Source organism: Anas platyrhynchos, chromosome 1, assembly GCF_047663525.1.
Source record: "Anas platyrhynchos isolate ZD024472 breed Pekin duck chromosome 1, IASCAAS_PekinDuck_T2T, whole genome shotgun sequence".
NCBI classification, from domain to species: Eukaryota; Metazoa; Chordata; class Aves; order Anseriformes; family Anatidae; genus Anas; species Anas platyrhynchos.
Genome location: NC_092587.1, coordinates 113874773 through 113894548, shown reverse-complemented (window position 1 = coordinate 113894548; position 19776 = coordinate 113874773). Strand labels below are relative to the sequence as shown.

The 19776-nt window shown below is 37.0% G+C and overlaps 1 protein-coding gene across 5 annotated transcripts in view; it reads left to right on the top strand.

Annotated features, from left to right (window-relative positions):
• The window catches only part of DSCAM (DS cell adhesion molecule), a 477845-nt gene that overhangs the window by 312630 nt on the left and 145439 nt on the right, over positions 1-19776 (top strand). For all 5 annotated transcript variants that reach the window (XR_011804715.1, XM_072027123.1, XM_038167513.2 and 2 more), the window contains exon 9: positions 10733-11011. Coding sequence is in view for 4 of the 5 variants with exons in the window: in XM_072027123.1 (XP_071883224.1) it covers positions 10733-11011 (279 nt within the window). In the remaining variant the exon portion in view is untranslated. The remainder of the gene's footprint in view (positions 1-10732; positions 11012-19776) is intronic.

Genomic DNA, 19776 nt, shown 5'->3' with positions numbered 1-19776 from the left:
GAAATATAATTTTACCATTCTTGAAGTTCTTGGGAACTCAGAAATAGAGGACATATCTAAAATGACTTTGTTACAGATATTTATCTTTTATTTTCTTTCTGTTTGGTTTATTTAGCCCTTTCTTGCTTTCAGTTTTGAGTGAAGTAATTGCTATTTATTTCAAGAGGTTAGGGGATGAGCCTTAAAACACTAGCAACTTGTTTTGTGAAAGGTGTGGTACCTCATGTACCTGAAACCAACAGGATCACTGGTCACATCCTGTGTCATAAAAAACTAATGTCACTGTTTCTTTTCACATTTGTGATACTTTCCTTGACATCAAAATAATATTGCAGATCTATTGAAGTAGTTGAAGAAATGAATACCAAATTAATAACTGTGTAGCTATTGCATTGACAGCTTACTAGGGTAAATATGGTGATGAATGCCACCTCTTAAGTGATACATTCCTTCAAGTGATGATCAGAATGAATGTAGCCAGACAGAACAATCCATCAGTCTATCCATTCAGCTTGGGCAGTTGGGCAGCCAAAGTTGGCTACAGAAAAGGTGTTTTAGGCATTTCAACATGCCATGGACTATTTCAAGATATATGATATCATTATCTTTAGTTCAACTTCTCATATTATCACTCTACTAATTTCTTCTTCAGAGAAACAGAAAGAGGATTATTGCCCATGCACAACACCATGGGCCCTTTGGGTTGTTCTCATTACTGCTGCAAGCTTCCTGAGTGACCCCAAACCAGTCGTCTGAGGGTTTATTCAAAATAGGTGATACTTAATGGGCTGCTGTTTGGTATTTGGTTTCCTCCATTTTCCATTCTGAAGATATAATTACCAATTTACTCATGAATTTTTCTTAGATTATTATCTCTGTGATATCAGAATGTTTCAGAAACATTTTTTTTCAAAACCCCCAAAGAAGGTGATAAGGACCTCTTTGGCAAATGGCAGCTGAGGCATAGACAAAACTTAAAACTATCCAAATTTTTTGTATATTCAATTTCAGATGCCCACAGCTTGATTTCCTCCTCCCCCCCACCCCCCAGTTTACCTGATGTTATATAGAGTTTATACATTCAATGCACTCCTTTCATCGAAATAGGAGTCCTTTGTCTTTAATACGTTCCATTATACAGCTTGGCAACCTGATGGGAAAGATAGATTTAAGTCATTTAATTAGCACCATCTGAGAGATCTGTTGCAAAGGTGGATTCAGATTTTGGCTCTACAGGGTAGCACTTATCTCTATTACACATACAACTGGCCATTCTTGTCAGCAATCCTCTGCCTCATTTACTGCCTACTTACCAAATTCTCCTGTACATGAGGCATCCTAATTCTGTCTTGAATAAGGATTTGTCAAAAGCACCGTCCAAACAAAGGTATACAACAGCATGAGCATGTAATTAAATACAAGAGGGCTGCCCATTCTGTACAGTATTTTGAGGTTTATAAATATCTAAATGAAAGCAAAATCTTGAAGACATTCTTTGCAAACCACTGTAAGATCTCAGAACAGAAAGTTTTTTGGCACTAACTTCAGAATGAAATCCTGACTGCCAGAGAACCTAAGAGTGGGATTTAAAGAGCCTAGCTCTGCACCTGGGAGGCTGTCAGGAAGCCAAAATCTTTGAGCTGGGCATCTATGTGTTATTCAGCCCCGAGCCAGCTACTTCTTTGAGTTACTCGTTAGAAGAATCAATTAGACACTACATTAAATCATTTGCCACGTTTTTAGGAAGAGTTGGTACCCATGTCCACAGAACCACTTTCCCAAGTGGTCTGCGGACTCCAAATGGCTGGCCCAGAGAGATGTGGTATGCCACCCCTCCCAGCCCCTTGCCTGTCCATTGTCTAAGCCCCAGAAGCTGGATCTTGGAAATTAGCGGCCTTGTAAGCTGGCTGCTGGAAGCTGAGTGGATAAGCTGGCAGGAAAATAAGCAGGTTTCTGTTTGGCAGACACAGAACTGTTGGAACCGTTCCAGAGTCCTAATGGAGCTTTTTGCAAATCAAGCCATCTTGGCAAATTCTTTTTTTCATTTAGACAAATGAATTGGCCAGTTCTGAGTTCTGACAACAGCCATGAAATCTACCCACGCTGTAATGCGTACATAACGGGGAGGCTATGGCTATACTTGCATACTTAATTTCTGATATTTTATACCTGTTGGGTGCTTTCATTTTCAGCTGTAATAATCTTTCAACATGTTTTGTTCTGGCCTATGTTAAATGCAATTTCCTTCTAGCTTTTGTTGTAGAGTAAACTAAGTGTCCTCTTCTTCCCCTCCTGCAAAACGGAAACAGCATTTATGACATCCTCAGAAGTAATCATCTAGATTAACCTCGTTAAGGACACTGTGCACGTCCTTGCCAAGAACAGAATTATTCCTAGCAGCACTAGTCTCTTAGTCCTTATTTCACCCAGCTCTAGTGGTTTGCCTGTGAGGTTCTTATGCTTCTGCTGGCAGAAGAGGTCTATTACATGATGACATCTTAGGTACAGGAGAATAATATTTTGTAGAAGAGGTAGACTTCTGTGTTCATTCCTCCTAAGTATGACCTGTTCTCCTCCATTTTCTCCTGCTCATTCTTGTCCTAGTCCTGTCTACACTCCATGTCTTTCCCATCTCTGTCTTTATTTTCCTGGGGCCTTGTTCTCATGACTCAGAGCTAATCTTCCCCTCAGAATTCTCAGCCATCCTCCCAGTCTCCATTTACACTCCAAACTTTCTGTCAGTCTTCATTTTCTCCATTTCCACAGTTTTTCAATCTGTCTCTCCTTCATGTGGGTCTTCACCCTCTGTCAGTGCTGTATCCCACCCCACTATTTTTTTTGTTTCAGTCTCACGTTCCCAGCTTTTTTCCCAACTACTCTTTAGCAGCCTCCATCACCTGCAATCCCACTGTAAGCCTGATCTGCAATTCCCTTTTTTTTTGTTTTGTCCTGGGCACTATTTTGAATTTCTGCTCCATCTCTCATTGCTGCTGTCTGCATGTCCAGCAACAGAGACTGGTATCCAACACTCGTCTGGGCCCCCAGGTTTCCTCTCTTTCTCTGTGCATTCAGATCACTTTCTTGTCCATGCTTCCTGGGCCTGGTATGGGCAGCTGTACAAGCACTGGAGAGGGAATTCTGTTTGTCTTGATTTGTGAGGTCTCAGCAGACTGTACCTGTGCGTGTGGCTGTAACTAACTTAGCCACTGAGGGTAGTTCTAGGATGTGTTCAGTCAATGATGGAAGCTCTTAGTTGTTCATTATTGGAAAGTCACTTCTGAGGATGTAGTAACTGCCATTTGTTTGTCTATTTACACAACAGTTTGTGCTCAGACTACAAACTTTGGGCACCCTTTTCATAGGAACACCAAGAACATCTGTGATAGTGCTGTCACCTGCTGAGGTTGAAAGCCATGGGGCAGGTTGGACTGCTCAAATTCTCATAATGTTTTTTTATTTTTTGCTTTTATGGTAAGATCAAAATATCATCCCTCTTTTTCCACCCTCTTCCCTTATTCTTGGAAGTGGCCAAACAGTTGTAGCTGCAACTTTCCAGCTGAAATGAGTGAGCCTGAGGCAGACACCTGGCCTGGAAAAATACTATCCAAACAAAAGTCAAACTGCAAGCAATTGAAAGTAGTCTTATAATGGGAAGTGTTGGCAAACAAAATAAAAGCTTATATTACCCACTCCATCTGTAACTTTCGTATTTGCACTGAAAAACAACCCTTCAATTGGCAAGGTGGTAAAATAATATTAGCAATATCACTTCTGCAGCATTTAGGGGATCTGGAAGCATTTTAAAAGCAGGAGTGTCATTATCTCCATTTTTTTTTTTATTATGAAATTTATAGTAATAGTTTTCTCAGCTACGGTAGAAGCTATCAGTATTAAGTGATGATTTTCTTTTCATCAGTCTCATGGGATACACTTCTCATGTAAACAGCCTGCTGCTATTCACACTTCTCAGACAGAAATTAATTGAAAAAGAAGCCCCTGAGAGGAAGGAGGGTGCAGCACAAAAAAAAAAAAAAAAAAAAAAAAAAAGTGGTGTCCAAAAGTGCTGTTTCTGATCTTGATCTTGTGGCTTCTCATTACCTGGTGCTGAAGTGATAGCGCTTCACCTGTTGTGAACTGCATAAAATAATTGTACCAGCCTGTTTCTTTTTAGTAAACATGCAAACCGAACAGGGGCTGTTCCTGAAAAACTCCATGTTGCAACTGTTTGAATAGATCCTCCTCATCTCTCCTGGGAAAGATTCAGCCGTTTCTAATATACAAAATTATATACTTGTGGTGGTTCAACCCAGCAGGCAGCTAAGCACCACACAGCCATTTACTCCAGCCACCTCTCTCCTCTCCTTCCCCCCCCCAGTGGGATGGGGAAAAGATTGCAGGTTGAAATAAAAATAGTTTAATAGGACAGAAAAGGAAGAGAAATAATAATGATGATGATAATAGTAATAATATGTATGAAGCAAGTGATGTACAATCTTCAGCTGTAAAAGAAGTTGAAAAGTGCTTGAATTAGTGTAAGCACTGCTCGGCAACAAGTAAAAAATCAGGATGTTATCTACATCATTCTCATCCTAAACCCCATACACAGCACCATACCAGCTACTATGAGAAAAATCAACTCTATTCTAGCTGAAACCAGGAAAACATTTATATAATACATAGTATAATATCAGATATGTGATATATATTATAAATATAATTTATATAGAATTATATAGAGATAGATTATTGATGGATTTGCATTGCAGATTAGTTCAGGGAGGGCTATTCTGGACAGTGAGATGGACAGGCATAGTCTGACAGACAAAGAAGGGGAAAAACCTTTGAGGGGACGATCTTTCAAGGGTCCTTTGGACCATGGTGCACACTGTCATCAAACAGTTTGCTAATTTATTTATGCTCCTTTTAATGGATAGTGTGGATTACAGCATGTGTGAATTCAGTTTCCTGCATGTATGCAGGACATAACTTCTCATATGTTCTTTTGACTGAATGTTTCCAATAGTTTGAGAATAAACTTATGGCTTTGATGTTCTTCAGAAACATCTTTCACTATAACAGATCCTGCATTTCTTTCTCTCACTCTCCCATGCAATATTTTTTTTGATCCCTCCAAGCATGTTCCAACTCCTTCAGGAAGAAATATTCAGATCTCCTGAAGTGACTGGAGTTGTCATATGCAGGAATCGCAAAAGGTCCATGTGATGAGAATGGATGTCCAGTTGTGCAAATGATCCTGCAGAAATCCACTTGATAGTCATTCTTAGGTAAAAGATATGAAATGAGTCTTAATACTTGAATAGCAATTCAAGAGGATCTGTATATTTACACTTGGGTCTTTCAAAAGCTAACACTTTTCTCTCTTACAGTGCAGCTTTGTTTAGTTTGGGTTTGGAAGAAAGCATGTTCTTGCATTTTTGCATCCAATTATATTTGAAATACTTATATATATATATATATATATTCTAGAATTGTTCTAAAAACGTTTTGTCAATTTAGTTTTGTCAACTTGTTTTGTCAATTTGTTTTGTCAACTTAGTTTGTGCAAGCAGCAGTATATGTAAATCCATATAGTAAGTACATAGTAAGTAACTAGAAAGCATGAGTGTGCATGCACGTGATAGAGCAGGTATGGAATATGCTACCTTAACTTCAAGTCAGTGTATAGTACATAGAAGGAGATGATGGGGAAGGGTGTGTGTGGGGGGGGGTGGGGGAGAATGGAGGACATCAACACTGACATAAAAGAAGGGCAGAAAGGTACAAAATCAGCTGCTTATGTACAGTCATGGAATAGCAATGAAGAGGAAGAGATACTTCTGTTGAACTCCTTTCTCATCTAAATCTGAAACTTTTGGACCTAGTGATTTAGTTGGGTTCAACTTTTCACAGTATTACCTGAGGACAGAGATCACTTTAGATCACGTAGGGGCTAAACAAGGGCAATAGCTCAGGACCAGGTTCCAAAAGCATATGAGAAATAATGTACTGCATAAGTGCTTCTGGATGTACAACCTACAAGAGAGGCCTTTTATCACATGCCACTTTAACAATGAACATAACAGCTTTTCCGTTAATATGCTCTTGCAGCTCTTAACTTATCTTTACATTAGGAAAGTTTTCTCTTTAAAAAAACATAAGCAAATGCATCCCCTTGGGCAGGGAACTGAGCTTCTCCCTATCCTAGATATTCAGGGTGGTTTCTATGATAAGGGCATGCTTCCTTGCCCTCACAATGTAAGCTGAAAGGAGGTGGTTTGATAGATGGATGAAAACTGACATAGAAGCACTCTTTGCTTCTATGCAACATTTTAACTCCTCTCTTATTTTGGAGGAACGGGGGGGAAGCCTGTCACTACCAGTGTTTTATTGCAGGAAGCAGGAGTGGGGGCTGAGGCTGGGAAAGGTGCACCACAGCATTTCCTAAACCACACTCTGTTGTGGTAAGAGTTTGAAAACCTTTGAATAATGGCTTAATTCTGGTAACTACTGAACCTACAAGTGTATGGAAATGTTGCGCAACAGCAGAGGCATTATGGAGATTAGTTTGGTTCTTTTCTTTTCAATGCATACAGTTAAAAAGGCCTAAGAATATAACGGTATTCCCCCTTTTCAAGACAGGATCCACTAGCACTCAACAAGAGAGCAGCATATTTAGCTCAGATTGGTAAATACTATTAACAGACAGTTTGGTGAATGATGTGCCCTACTGATAGGCTCAATACATAAAAGAGGGAAGCAGAAAAATGCAGTGCTTCAGCAGCTGTGTGCAATTGCTCAGCTGTCACCCACAAGGGATGGCAGTGCTTAGGAGAAACAAGTGATGGCTGATAAAACTTAAATATAACTAGACTGTGGCTAGAGTCTGTGCAAAGACAAAACAGTTTTGATTCTTGCAATCTCAGTGCATGAAATCTGCATTCACATATTTGCTTTAGAAGTTTATATAGTTTGGTGGCTATTACTTTGCATCAGCCAATGGACCTGTGTTCTGTGCATTCATTGCGAAGGATACTCCATAGTGTGAGCACAGCTTCTTCAACAGCGTTGTTACAGGAAAATTCATTAGGGAGTAGTTTTTAATGATAAACAAGAGAATGACTTTTATCTTACTATTTTATTGCTGCAGGAGAGCAACACTGTTTTCACAAAGCTGCTACAGGAGACAGGGTATCTGCAGGATACTCTGTTTTAGTGAATCAACTCAGCAGATTCTTCCAACATAACTCCCATGGAACAGAGGGCAAGAAATTAAGAATGTTCCTCTGCTAATGGAGAGCAGCATGGAAGCTCTCCTTTAAAGTAATCTCCCAGAGGTAAAGAAGACCTTGCTAGGTCACAAAAACATAATTTAAATTTTTCTACATTAGCACTAATGAGTCTGGCCCATGATCCTCTTCTTAAATAGACACTTAATTCAAGCACTCGTCAATAAAGTATTCCCAAGTCATTCCATGGAGAAGAGATTTTCACTCTTTTGCTTCTTGTGAGTAAAGGAGGAAGCATCTCTTCCATATACACATGCACACACAACCTTTTCTCTATGTAGTTAATATGTAACATGTTATATATAATAGCACAATTTACCGAACAAACAAAAATACAAGTTCAGAAATATGGTCAAACAGAATCTATACATAAAATAAGAAAAATACTTCAATATGCTTTAAAGTATTTAAAACACATTTTAAATACATCTGCCATATGGGAACTTTTCTCTCAGATTCAAAGCTGTATACCTCCCTCTTTTTTTTTTTCTTTCTTTCATTTTTTTTTTTAAGTGCTGTTTGTCAGAGGTAATGCTTTATTTCCAAAAAAAAAATATATATATATAATCTCAAAATGTGATTGTTAATCAAGTAGTATATTTTCTTCTGTTAGGAGTATATGTTAGCATTTTACTTCAGAAATATATACAAGGCAAACCTTGTATTTCAGAAGTGATTTGCCTGACTTTGTCTGTGTTTTATTTGCTTTCTAAGCTTTTAATAAGTGATTTTTGGTGATTTTTGCCTTCTGCAAACTAACAGGAAGATAATTTATCTGCTGTGTTAGGACATCAGAATCTCCTTTTACGAGCCTCAACTGATAAATATTGTAGCTGAAAAACATTATTGCAAATGTTGAAGTTATCCCTAGACTGTCTACTTTCTTAAAGTACTGATTTTACATTACACACTGATTTTCAAAACACGATTCTTGTCAAGACTGCAAGATGCTGCAGGTTGAATATACATTATATGTTATGAAGCAGAAATAAATGTTGGTTTCCTCTATATCTTAAAACCCTAAGCAGAGGTAAAAAGTACTATCTGTAAATATTTTACCCAATTTCTGAAATGCTCTGCAGGCTTCTGCTTAAATTTTAGAGTTTGTAAATGCAGCCTTACAAATTATTATTTTGTGAGGAATACTTTATTTTAATGTGACCTAATGATCTTGCTCCTAGTTTTTTTTTTCATCAGGGAGATGAAGGGTGAGGATGCACTGAATAATCCTTGAGCAATACGTTGTTTGACTCCTGATATATTTTGTCCATGAAAGGTTGGTTCAAATCTATTACAAGCTCAGCAGAAGATACAGAAGCAATTTACTACTTTGTCCTGAATTTTAGTGTATCTTTTGATAACAATACATATGAGAAGGGTTTGAGCAGAAATGTGCTGGCCAACACAGTCAGGGTGGGGGGCCTGTTTGGCATTTAGCAGATAGCAGCACTCATCAAGGGGAAAGGCTTTATCAAAACCTCCTGAAAGTCTCATACTTAAAATTTCTCATTCCCACTTACAATGTAAAATGTGTGTCAATAATACTGAGAGAAATTTGGTCATCTTCTTTTTATGCACAAGGAATCCAAAATCTCAATTGTTGTGTAAGGGATACCAAGGCAATTAGAAGAGGCAGGCAGACATTTTGTCTCACCGTATAACACTAGGTCCCAAGAGAAAAAGAAAAAGGTGATGGAAAACCTGTAAGAAGATGTTACTCTCTGCATTTGTGTACGTGAGGCCTGATGTCACCTCTCTGTGACAGATGAGCATGGCTGTAACTTCTCCTCATTAAATGGTAACATGTCTAAGCTAAAAGCATCTTAGTACCATTTAGCATCTTATTTATCTCCCTCTTGCACTGTGATGCTCATGTACACTTGTGTAAGCCATTGAATAACATTTTTGTCCTTCAGGGAGTTTGGTAGCACTTCCTTAATAGTGATCTTTCTTTCTCCTAATGGAAGAGCAGCCGCAATGTAATGGTCAGAAATATCTGTCTCTGTATCCCAGAAGAAGGAGACTGGCAGAGCAGTGAAATTGCTGCTAAAAAATTCAATGGGCTGGCATACCTCGCAAATGTTTTGAAGAGCATTTCTGCTTCTTTTCTACTTCATTTTCAGTGAAAACACAGCTTTAGTTTTGCTAAAGGGAGAAAGGACAAAAGAAACACAAATAGATAAATCCAGCAGCTCCATTTTCTTCTGAAGATAACTGATACAGAGCTGTATGAATGTTCTGCTGTGGGTGTCCTTTGATCATTCCTGTTAAAGGTGTTCAAATGCAGTACAGACTATGTATAAGTAATCTCTCAGGCAAGAACAGGCAAATGCACTCCTATGTCTAAGGTACATAACCTCAAAGAGTCTTCTCTTTTGATAAGTGAGTATTTGAGTATTGACTGCAAAGTTGGTTTTATAGTCTTCTTAGGAGTGACTGACAGAAACCTATTTTAGACCAATGCTCTGGTTGCTAGAGTGCTCCCCTGAGACTGGGAGAAGGTTCAAATTTATTCATCTGGGTAGGTATTTGATTCCCAGTCTGCCTTATTTTCTGGCAAATGTTTCAACCCAAGTTGGGAGAAAGTAAGACACTCCCATTACTTCCTGTTTTGTTTACTGAATCCAAATCATTACTTCCTTTGCTTTTATGTACAGTACCTGAGAACAAAATATTTCCTTAAAAGTGAAATTCTTCCCTATAATTCAAAAAATGCTTTTGTTTGTGGTTTTTGCTTGTGTGGTGTTGTTGTTGTTGTTATTGTTGTTTGTTTTCTTTCCATCCACAGAATAATAAAGGAAAAATAAATTCAAGCAAACTATGCTTAGCAGGAATTAAATGCCAGCTTGAGAGTTTGTCTTGTACTGGCCCTCTGTTTAGAAGTCATTTTTTACTGAAGTTCTGACCTACAAATACTGTATGTACCTTTCACTGCACAAGTCCACACAATCTTAGTGAAAATTGTGCTTTGAAACAGTTTGAAAAAAAAAATCAAAGAAGAGTTATAGAAGCTTACACTTCCTTTCATTATGTCTCAGAGACAAAGCTGGAGCCTCTTCCAGGTTTGTTGTATGTTCCTAAACAAGGTCCTCACACCAAATCCTGGAAGCTGGTGGGATGATTCTGGACTATCCAGGCAATAACACTGGTGAAAGATTTTAAGAGTCATGAGCTGGAAATGGGATTTTTTTGGAGAGGGGCTGATTACTCTTGCAGGAATCTGCCAGCAGTTTCTAGTGTCTGTAGAAGCCAGGGATTTCAGTGCTTGTTGTCTCTGCTTAATGCATCTGGCCAAGAAAAATAAAGCCAATTTTAGAAAGGTGTTTGCAAAAGTTGTATTTTTTTTATGACTATCAAGTATATTGCTATTACATATTCTATTACATATACTATTTTCAGGCATGGGACCATACCTGCAATAGCTTCTCTTTTCTATTTTGTTTCAGTTCCACCCTTTATTCAGCCTTTTGAGTTCCCAAGGTTTTCCATTGGGCAGCGGGTCTTCATTCCCTGTGTGGTGGTCTCTGGAGATTTGCCCATCACCATCACCTGGCAGAAGGACGGCAGGCCCATCCCAGCCAGCCTTGGGGTGACCATTGACAACATTGACTTCACCAGCTCCTTAAGGATTTCTAATCTTTCACTGATGCACAATGGGAATTACACCTGTATAGCTAGAAATGATGCAGCAGCTGTGGAGCACCAAAGCCAACTAATTGTGAGAGGTAAGTAGATGTAAATACTTTGAAGGGCACCAATTAAGTAGATTTCATCAGTATTTTGTAATGGCATCTGTTTGATAGGAATTATAAAACAGAGGAAAATATGGTAATCCCTCTCCTCATAATAGAGAGCACACAGAGCAGTGAAGCATAGAAACTAATAAGACTTTTCTATCTAAAAGTAGTGAGTCTTGAAACAAATCAACAACTCTAAAGTGTACAGGGCAGACAGGGGAGCCACAGGAATGACAATCAGAAAAATTTTGACGTGCAGACCAACTCACTGGGATCAAGAGTTTGAAATGGTACCAAATTCCTCTCTGTTATTTTTCTGGACTGATTATCACCATTTTTGATTTATAACAACCTCTTCTATAACATTACATCTGAAAAAAACAAAACAAAACCACAAAACATTGCATCACCTTAAAAAAGCAAAACATTGATGTTGACTTCATGGGACTGCTTTGTTGGTGTGTTGCTGTTCTTTCTCTTATTTGTTTGTAACTCGGCTAGCATGGTCCCTTTGATCATGCTGACTTCACATCATTTTGCCTTGAAATAAATGTTAATATAGAATTTCAGTAAAGAAATATTTTATGTGGAAAAGATATTTTAGAAAGATACCTCACCTCCATTATCTTATGCCTTTCAAGTCACACCTCAGCTAAGCTCCCTAGAGACTACACCTTGTGATACACTTTCAGACTTACTGTGCAAAGCTTCAGAATAAACAAATTGCTTCTTTTTCTTTCTGAAAGTTTTTCAAAGCACTTTTTTTTTTTTAATAAGGCTATTACACTTTTCTCCACCATCTCTTTCTTGCTACCAGGCTGTTGATAGCAAAAGGGCATATAAAGTAATACTGCAAGTAACCCTGGTTATTTGTGGTGAAGATCACTACATCTTATGAGTTTTACCAAGATAATTCTTAAAAGCACTTAAGGATTTTTTTTTTTTCCCATCTTTTCCAGGCCTTTTTTCCCCATCATAAATTCATTTGAAGCTTAAACTGTTAAGCAGCTGCTTTTTTTTTTTTATTTTATTTTTTTTAAGTCAAATCTTCCTGTTGCCTGAGTCCCTACTGGACTTAGTTTATACTTACAGAATTTTTATGCTTACTTTTTCTTACATTATGTTCCCAAAAATCATCTGAAAATGGGTACACTGCTTTTTCACTAGATTTGGTATGAATAATACTTGAACAGGTATTTTTTGTTGTTGTTTGTTTTGGGGTGTTTTGTGTTTTTTTTTTTTCAGTTTCACTGCTTTTAACCTTTTAAACGTATTATTCAGTACAGTTTTCTATTGCTCTTTCCATCTATCTAGTAATTCTTAAATGAAGTAGTTTAATTAACTATATGCATTTCATTATTCTTTTCCTGTGCTGTTCTGTTGGTTTTTAACCCTAGTTATCATTCAAACAGTACAAGAATTTCCTCACCTCTTTTCCTGAAGAAGGGAAAATTCACAACCTATCATAACAGACAGTGCACTGGCTATGTCTGCTCTACATAGAAATGCCCATCTAATAACAGCTGTGATTGTATGCGAGCCCTTGCTTGGCCTGGCCTCTGTTCCCCGGACATAACTGCCTCTTACTGTCTTGGTCTCTCCCTGCATATATCTGGTGTTAACTCAGCTTTCCCTCCTTGTCCAAGTAGTGGGAAGTTTTGCTCTCAAACTCCTTTCACATCACTGACACTGATACCTCTGTCCTCCCCACGTGTCACTACCCTAATTGCACCTCTCTTTGTAAGATGACATGGGTTCGGTGCTTTTACCTAAAAGACATCCTATGCGATAGAAGGTAGCTTTTCACTCTGTTTTGCCTGGCGGCTTGGAGGAGCTTTCTGGAGTCCTGGTACTGCCATTTTCTTAGGAGGTTATGAGGGCTACTTCATTTTTCCCCTCTTGCATATCTTTCTGCCCCAGCTAGTGCTCTGTGGCAGCCTCCCTAAGACCTTCTCTCTCTCTCTCTCTCTCTCTCTCTCTTTCTTTTTCTCTCTCTTTCTTTCTCTCTCTCTCTCTCTCAATTTAAATGGTAATGGCTTAATCACTTTTAGTTATGCATCTGGGATAATAATTCTCACTCAGAGGAGAAGGGGGAAATATATGATATCTGACCTGAATTTTCTGCCAAAAGTCTGGGCTGACCTCTTTCCCTCATATTGAACTTCTTCTGCAGTCTCATTCCACATAGGTCAGAAGACAGTCATTAGAGGGTTGTTTGTGGTCACTACTAGTCTCCATCCAACCCAACCTATACACATTTTTATAAATATTTCATTTTCTGCTGTTTTTTCTCCAAGCTTTCCAATCTGTCCTCGTCTGTTTGTTCATGAGTGCTGTATAACTGAAATACAATATTTTTCTAAATCTACTGTGCATTTTTTTTTCTAAATATAGGGAGAAGAATTGGTGCTTACATTCTTCTTGTTTTTAATCCATGCTGTGTGATAGTTTTTCAGCAGTATGATTTAAACTCCATTGTAGTTTTTTGTTTGTTTGTTTGTTTTTGTCAGGGGATGTGTTCAGGGAGTATCTTATTTATGTGTTTTTTGATATGCAAGTAGACAATGAACGAGAGAAGAAAGTAGAAAGAAATATGACTGTTCACCACAAAGTTCCAGTCATTGTTTTCTTTTTAGAAGTAGACATAAAAATGATGAAGACTAAACATATTTCAAATATATGTGGGAGCCTATATCATTTTACGGTACGTGGAGAGACTTGAAAGTATCATCCAAATCCAATCAATTTCTAAGATGAATGGAGAAGCCCAGGCCAACTGCTTGTTGTTACATTTTAAACACTAGTGAATACCTAAACTTTTGCAGAATCCATACAGCCACATAAATTCTTCAGGTTTGTAACCTGAGATTTTTTCCCCTGATATTTATCCGTTAGATCATATATATGCCCTGTTGTTTAGCATTCATATTTTTCTGTTATTTTTAAATCAACTAAATAGATTTTTATATATAGGTTATAATATATAGATAGATTATATATAGATTTTCTATATTATTCCTACAAATATTTTTCATGTGTAACATGAACTCCTGTTTTGCTAGAAGTATAAAATATAAAAAGATAAACAAGAATCAGTCTCTTAAAATATGTGGACACTGTATGGTGTATCTTCACTTCCATTCCTGTGCTGAGTAAAAGCAAGCAAACAGTGATGAAAAGTCCTAAAAATACCTGGCAAGCAAGACTGGATTTTTCCTGCCTTAAATATCAGAGGAAAATGACCAGCTTCTATAGGGCTTCCTCATAGAGTATAGGTTAGATAGAAGATGCCTGTTGAGAGAAATACAGTGAGGGTAGAAAGTTGTTGAGCAGTTGTGAAACCCTGGGCAAGAAGCCCTCAGGGTAATCTTGGGTCTCTGTCTTGGATCTCTGTCACAGGTTTCTTGGAGAGGAGGTGGAAATGAAACTTAGCCACATTCTCTAGGCGTAGATCTGCCAGTACTTCTCCCCTCCACAACTTATCATCTGATTTCAGACAAATCCAAAGAGGAGAAAACACCTCCAGTTGATCTGAAAGCCTAAAAACTTAATAAAACTGTTAGAAACACCTTTATTAAGTGTAATACTAGATACCAGATAATGGTGAGCTTCAGAGAATGGCAAGCTCATGTGAGCTCCTCTGCAAACACAAGAAATGTTCCAGCTACAGTCTATACTCAGTCATGAGATAAAAATCCACTTAAAAACAGGCTTTATTAGTTCTTATATTTAGGGAATGTCTTGTAAAAGTTCATGAATTATCTTTTGGGAGAAGTCTACACTCTTTACTACATCCAGAGAGTGCATGTAGGCAGTCCAGGCGAGTGAAAATAGAGCTTTCATTCTCATCATCTTGCACTGCACAGGATCCCAGCCCATTCTGGAAATTCATTTTTAAAAGTTTGCAAATTATAAGGTTTTCTCAAAAACTCATAAATCATTATTAATTTGATTATTTTATTTATTGTTGCATTCCTGATTTGCTAGACATGCTATTAACAAAAAGGAAAGAATAGGATTCTGTCATGAAAGCCACTCATGGAAATTAGGAAAATATCTTCCCTGTTAAATACTTACACATCACGCAGAATTAATTAAGGCTTTACTCATTATGCTTGTCTTCTAAAGAGTGATTAAAAATATGTATACAGTTTATCATGTTACTCATTTCTAAAGGGTTTCCTAAAATGAGAATGAAATAATTATAGAAAGAGGTGAAAAATATTTTAATTGATTGCCGAGTAGAAAAAGATCATAAATGTATTATGATGTATCAGATGCTGCAAGAACAGAGAATTCAATGATAGCAGTGGGTGCATAAATCACTATTTTAAAATCCTTGTTAGTGAACACATCATAAGTTAAAATTGAGATAAGGTCTTTAAATACCTAATAACCCCTCTTAATGCAGTTAGTACATTAAGTGTAAATGTGTTTTCATTTTGCGCTTCCCAGGAATATCGAATTTTGTTACATAGTTAAGTACCCAATGAACAGTCCCTGAGACTTGAATCTTCCATATAGGAAGTATCAGCCTGCTTTCTGGTGTTTGGAGGTGGTATAATGCAGCAAATGCAGTCTGTGGGGGAAAAGCAAGGGGGAAAGATTTATGGCTGCAGCTAGTGTCATTTACTTTCTTTGCTGCTATTTACACTGCAGCTCTGAAAATTATTGTTGAATGATTCACTTCCTATCTAATGTTCTCATTAGACAAACCTGATCAACACAAAACCACTAGGCACTGTCTCATTTTGCGAAAGTACATCTTTTTCCTTGAACTGCATAGCAAATGGTTTTACTAAACCAGCTAAATCGACCCCTTAGGTCCAATGACCAAATTTAATAACTGTTCATCTTTGCTAAAGTACAGTGTTTAATGATCTCATTCATTAATACATCAATGGTCGCTTTGGCTGATTAAATTTCGTCCATCATTTTGACAGTATGATATAAATGTAAAGTACAAATATTCCATGTAAAAATGAAACATTGTATTTTAGCCAAATGTCATAGATTATTTCTTAACTTACTCCAGTAGCCCACTGCAGAAGCTCATATTAAGGGCCTTCAGGATTGCACTTGAGTGTAACGTACTCATCACTGTACTTGGAAGCCAGAAGTGCCTCCAGAGATTGGAAGACCAGGAAGATGTGTGTGAGTTTGTCACCTGGTCTCTGGCATGAAGCACAGTCAGAAAGAATTCTTGGATTTATATAAAGCAAAATTAAATTAGGGAATATCAACAGGTACTCCTAAATTAATATTAATTACTAGATTGTAAAGTCCAAGTGAGCAGCAAGGACATTGGTAAGCAACATCTTCTTAAGATACCAACTCATATTTTCTCATCTTATCAGGATTTTTTCACACAAGGAGACAATTTACACATTTTCCTTCCTTTAAAATGACAATATAGCATTCCTGTTATCTTCAACATCCTATTCCGATTTATCTCATTCTTTGTTTTCCCTGTGTAAGATCTTGAGTCTGTTAGTCATAATATTGATGGAAAATACCTTTTTTAGGTCCTTTGAGTTCAGCCATTAAATAGTTTGCATCTGTCAACTTACTGCTCTTACACTAAACAATTCAACAGCTCATTTCTCGTCACAGATCCGTGGGCTGCATTAAATGAGAGAAACTCACAGTTAAAGCAATTTTAAATGTCCTCTTTATGGACTCAGGGGACTGTGCTGCTGAAACAAAGGTGATAATAAAAGCAGAACTCTTCAGTCATATTTGTGAGCTATTTCAGAATATTTCATTTATAAATGGGCAGAAGAGGCTCACACATTTATGACTGGAGAGAGGAAGAAAACTAATTGCTTTCTTTTCTGTTAACTCTACTTAAACACATCAGACAAATGAACTTGGATAAGTTCTTACTAAGTCTTCTTTAAGGGCTAATGAATTCCTCAGAGGTAATGAAATACTGAATGTACCTCTACAATATAAATCTAAGTATCAAAATCTATTTCAAGTAGTTAACTCTTTCATCTTCCAAAATATGCTGGAACATAGCACTGAAGTTATTCATTTGAAATAAAATTAAGAAAAAGAGACTACCAATAGGGAAGAAAAATAGAAAGAAAATACTCCTCTGTTTATTTCTTAATCATTTATATATGAAGAAAAATCCTGTGGTTTTACCTAGACAGCAATACAGAAATAATCAAAAAGTCATTGAATAAGTAATTTTGTTTTGCTGTTGCATCATTTCTGATTTCTACTTGCAATCACAAAACTAAGCATTAAGGGTTCATGTCCTCAAAATCAAAACAGCAGTTGGCACTTTTCTAAGTAGTCATAAAGGAAGGCTGTTTGAATTATCAAGGAACTTTCACTGAATACAAATATTGGTGCTGTTACCAGATGAGGGCACATTTTTTGCCAAGGTTGAAACCTACTCTGTAGATTGAACACTACAAGGAAACAGTCTGATTGCTGATTGTGTGCCTGGTTCTGGAACTTATAAGGCAAAATTCAATTTCCACAGTTACCATTCTGATTATCAAATTCTGCATTGAAAGTAACTATTAGAATTGATAATACCAAGAATATCAGAGCAAAATCTTATGCTTTTTAAGTGAATATAAATATACTGGGAATACACCAAAATATAATGAAATTAATATGATTAAAAGCTTAGTTCAAAGCTTGTCAGTATTCAAGGTGCAACACATCAAGAATACCTACACTCCATGAATTTATTAAAGATGTGGAAAGATGGATTTCCATAGAAATGATAGAAATGCTCAAAAAAAAAAGAACATTTATCCTTGACATCTATCCATTTTTTTCTGTATATTGCAAAAGGGATTAGACATACATTATTAAAGAGATAACTTTCATGCAAATAGTATTTTAAAGTCTGCTTGCCTTTATTCCATACTATGCAATCTTGCTTAACTTCAGAAGTTTCTTCATGTGTCTACCCATTTAATACAATAATCAAATTGTTTCCGGAAAAAAAAAAAAAAAAAGTAATTCTTCCCAGTGTCATCCAGAGGAAATAACACAGTACAAAGAAAATGTTTTTAAAATAAGGAAAATAAACCAAAGAAATTAAAAAAAAATGTAAGGGAGAATTTTAAAAATATTATACTCTTCACACTTTTCAGCAGTAGAGGAGTCCAGTAGTTATCAGTCACCCCACAAAATCAGTTGTGATCAGTTGTAAACAGTTGTAATGAGTTATAAATTCACTGTTAAGACTGATACAACTGAAGCAAATATTTAGGGATATAGGAGATGGGTAAAAAGTAGTATCTTTCAATTTCAGATGAGGCACAGCTTTAAAAGTCATCTTGTGAAGTCAAACCCTAATAGTTACATTAACAATATATAGATGATACCTGTCTTTCTTTTGAATAATCTCATGTGAGTAAACTTGAATTTTAATTTCTGAATACACTGAATACACTGAAACCCTTGAATTGACTCATTATCCACTGGCTAAAATTCCACTTGAGTTACTTTCTGCCTATTGGAATACTGTACACTTCCATTCACTCCTAGGTGATGCAATGATGGGTAGTTAGGTATGCCAAATCAAGAAGGTTATGGATAAGAAGACCATGGAACTGTCCTTCATCAGGTCCCCTGGTACTGGATATGAGAATCACACCAGGAAGTGTGTGACTTCTCCTTTTGTGTGAATATTTTCAGCTGTAACATTTCTGTAAAATTGTGTTTGAGGAGGTCCTGAAAGTAGTCTTTATCAGCAGATTTAAAAGATGATAGGGCAAAACAAAGGTCTTTAAACGTATAGTGGACCGGTGTGGGCCTTCTGGTGTTCCTTAGACAGAAGCTGTGAATGCTGAGGGACTGCAAAAAGGAATGGGCTACAGAATATTCCTCACACCCCCTCCCAAAATAGCATGTCCTTTGCTAGAGCCAGCATATAGGCATGCATGTGCCATGTTTATCATAAGGTTGGACTTCTATAAGCATATGGATGGACTTCTGTGAACGTAAGTAGTTTCTCCATATATCTTAAACTCCAATATCTTTATTTACATAACATCTTTTAGTCAGTATTGTGTGTTGTTTTTTTTTTTCCTACTTTAATATTTATTTTATTCTCTTTATGGATAAGCAGCTTGTAATTGACTTTTCATGAGCTGTGAATAGAAATGTATTTACAGTTCTCCAGGTAAAAGTAGCTGATGCCACTGTGCTGAGTAGTATAAAATCAAACATATTTGTACAACTAATTATACTTTTAGCCTGTTTTGGAAAATAAGTACTTGGAACTCCTTTATGTTTGGTGATAAAATGAACAGAACAGTGAGAACTGAGCTACTGAAGTGAATGTTTTCTATGAGTAGGTAATTAGAACAGGGTAGGTGATTGCCCAGGGCAGCTGTTGATGGGGTTTCATGTTTGGTGCTTACCAATCATGCATTAACACAATATATGATTTCTACTTGTCATGGTGGCAGCTGTTCGGAAAGCTGAAATGTTTGACAGCAACAAATAAAGCAAAGGTTTCCACTACAGAAGGAGATCTCTCCTAGTACAAAGGTGGCTCTTGCCTCTGTTGTTGTTGATTCCTTCTGTTTCTTGTTGTCAAGTTCAAAGCAAGGGGACCATCTTTGTGCATGTTTAGGCAATAAGCAGTATTTACTATAGCTCTACGATTCAATGAGTAAAAAGTCCAGTTAAAGGCATTGTTTCCTCTCTGGAAGAAAGTTTACATCTTTTAAAAAATAATTTATAGCTGTGAAGATGGAAGGAGAAAATTGGAGAGG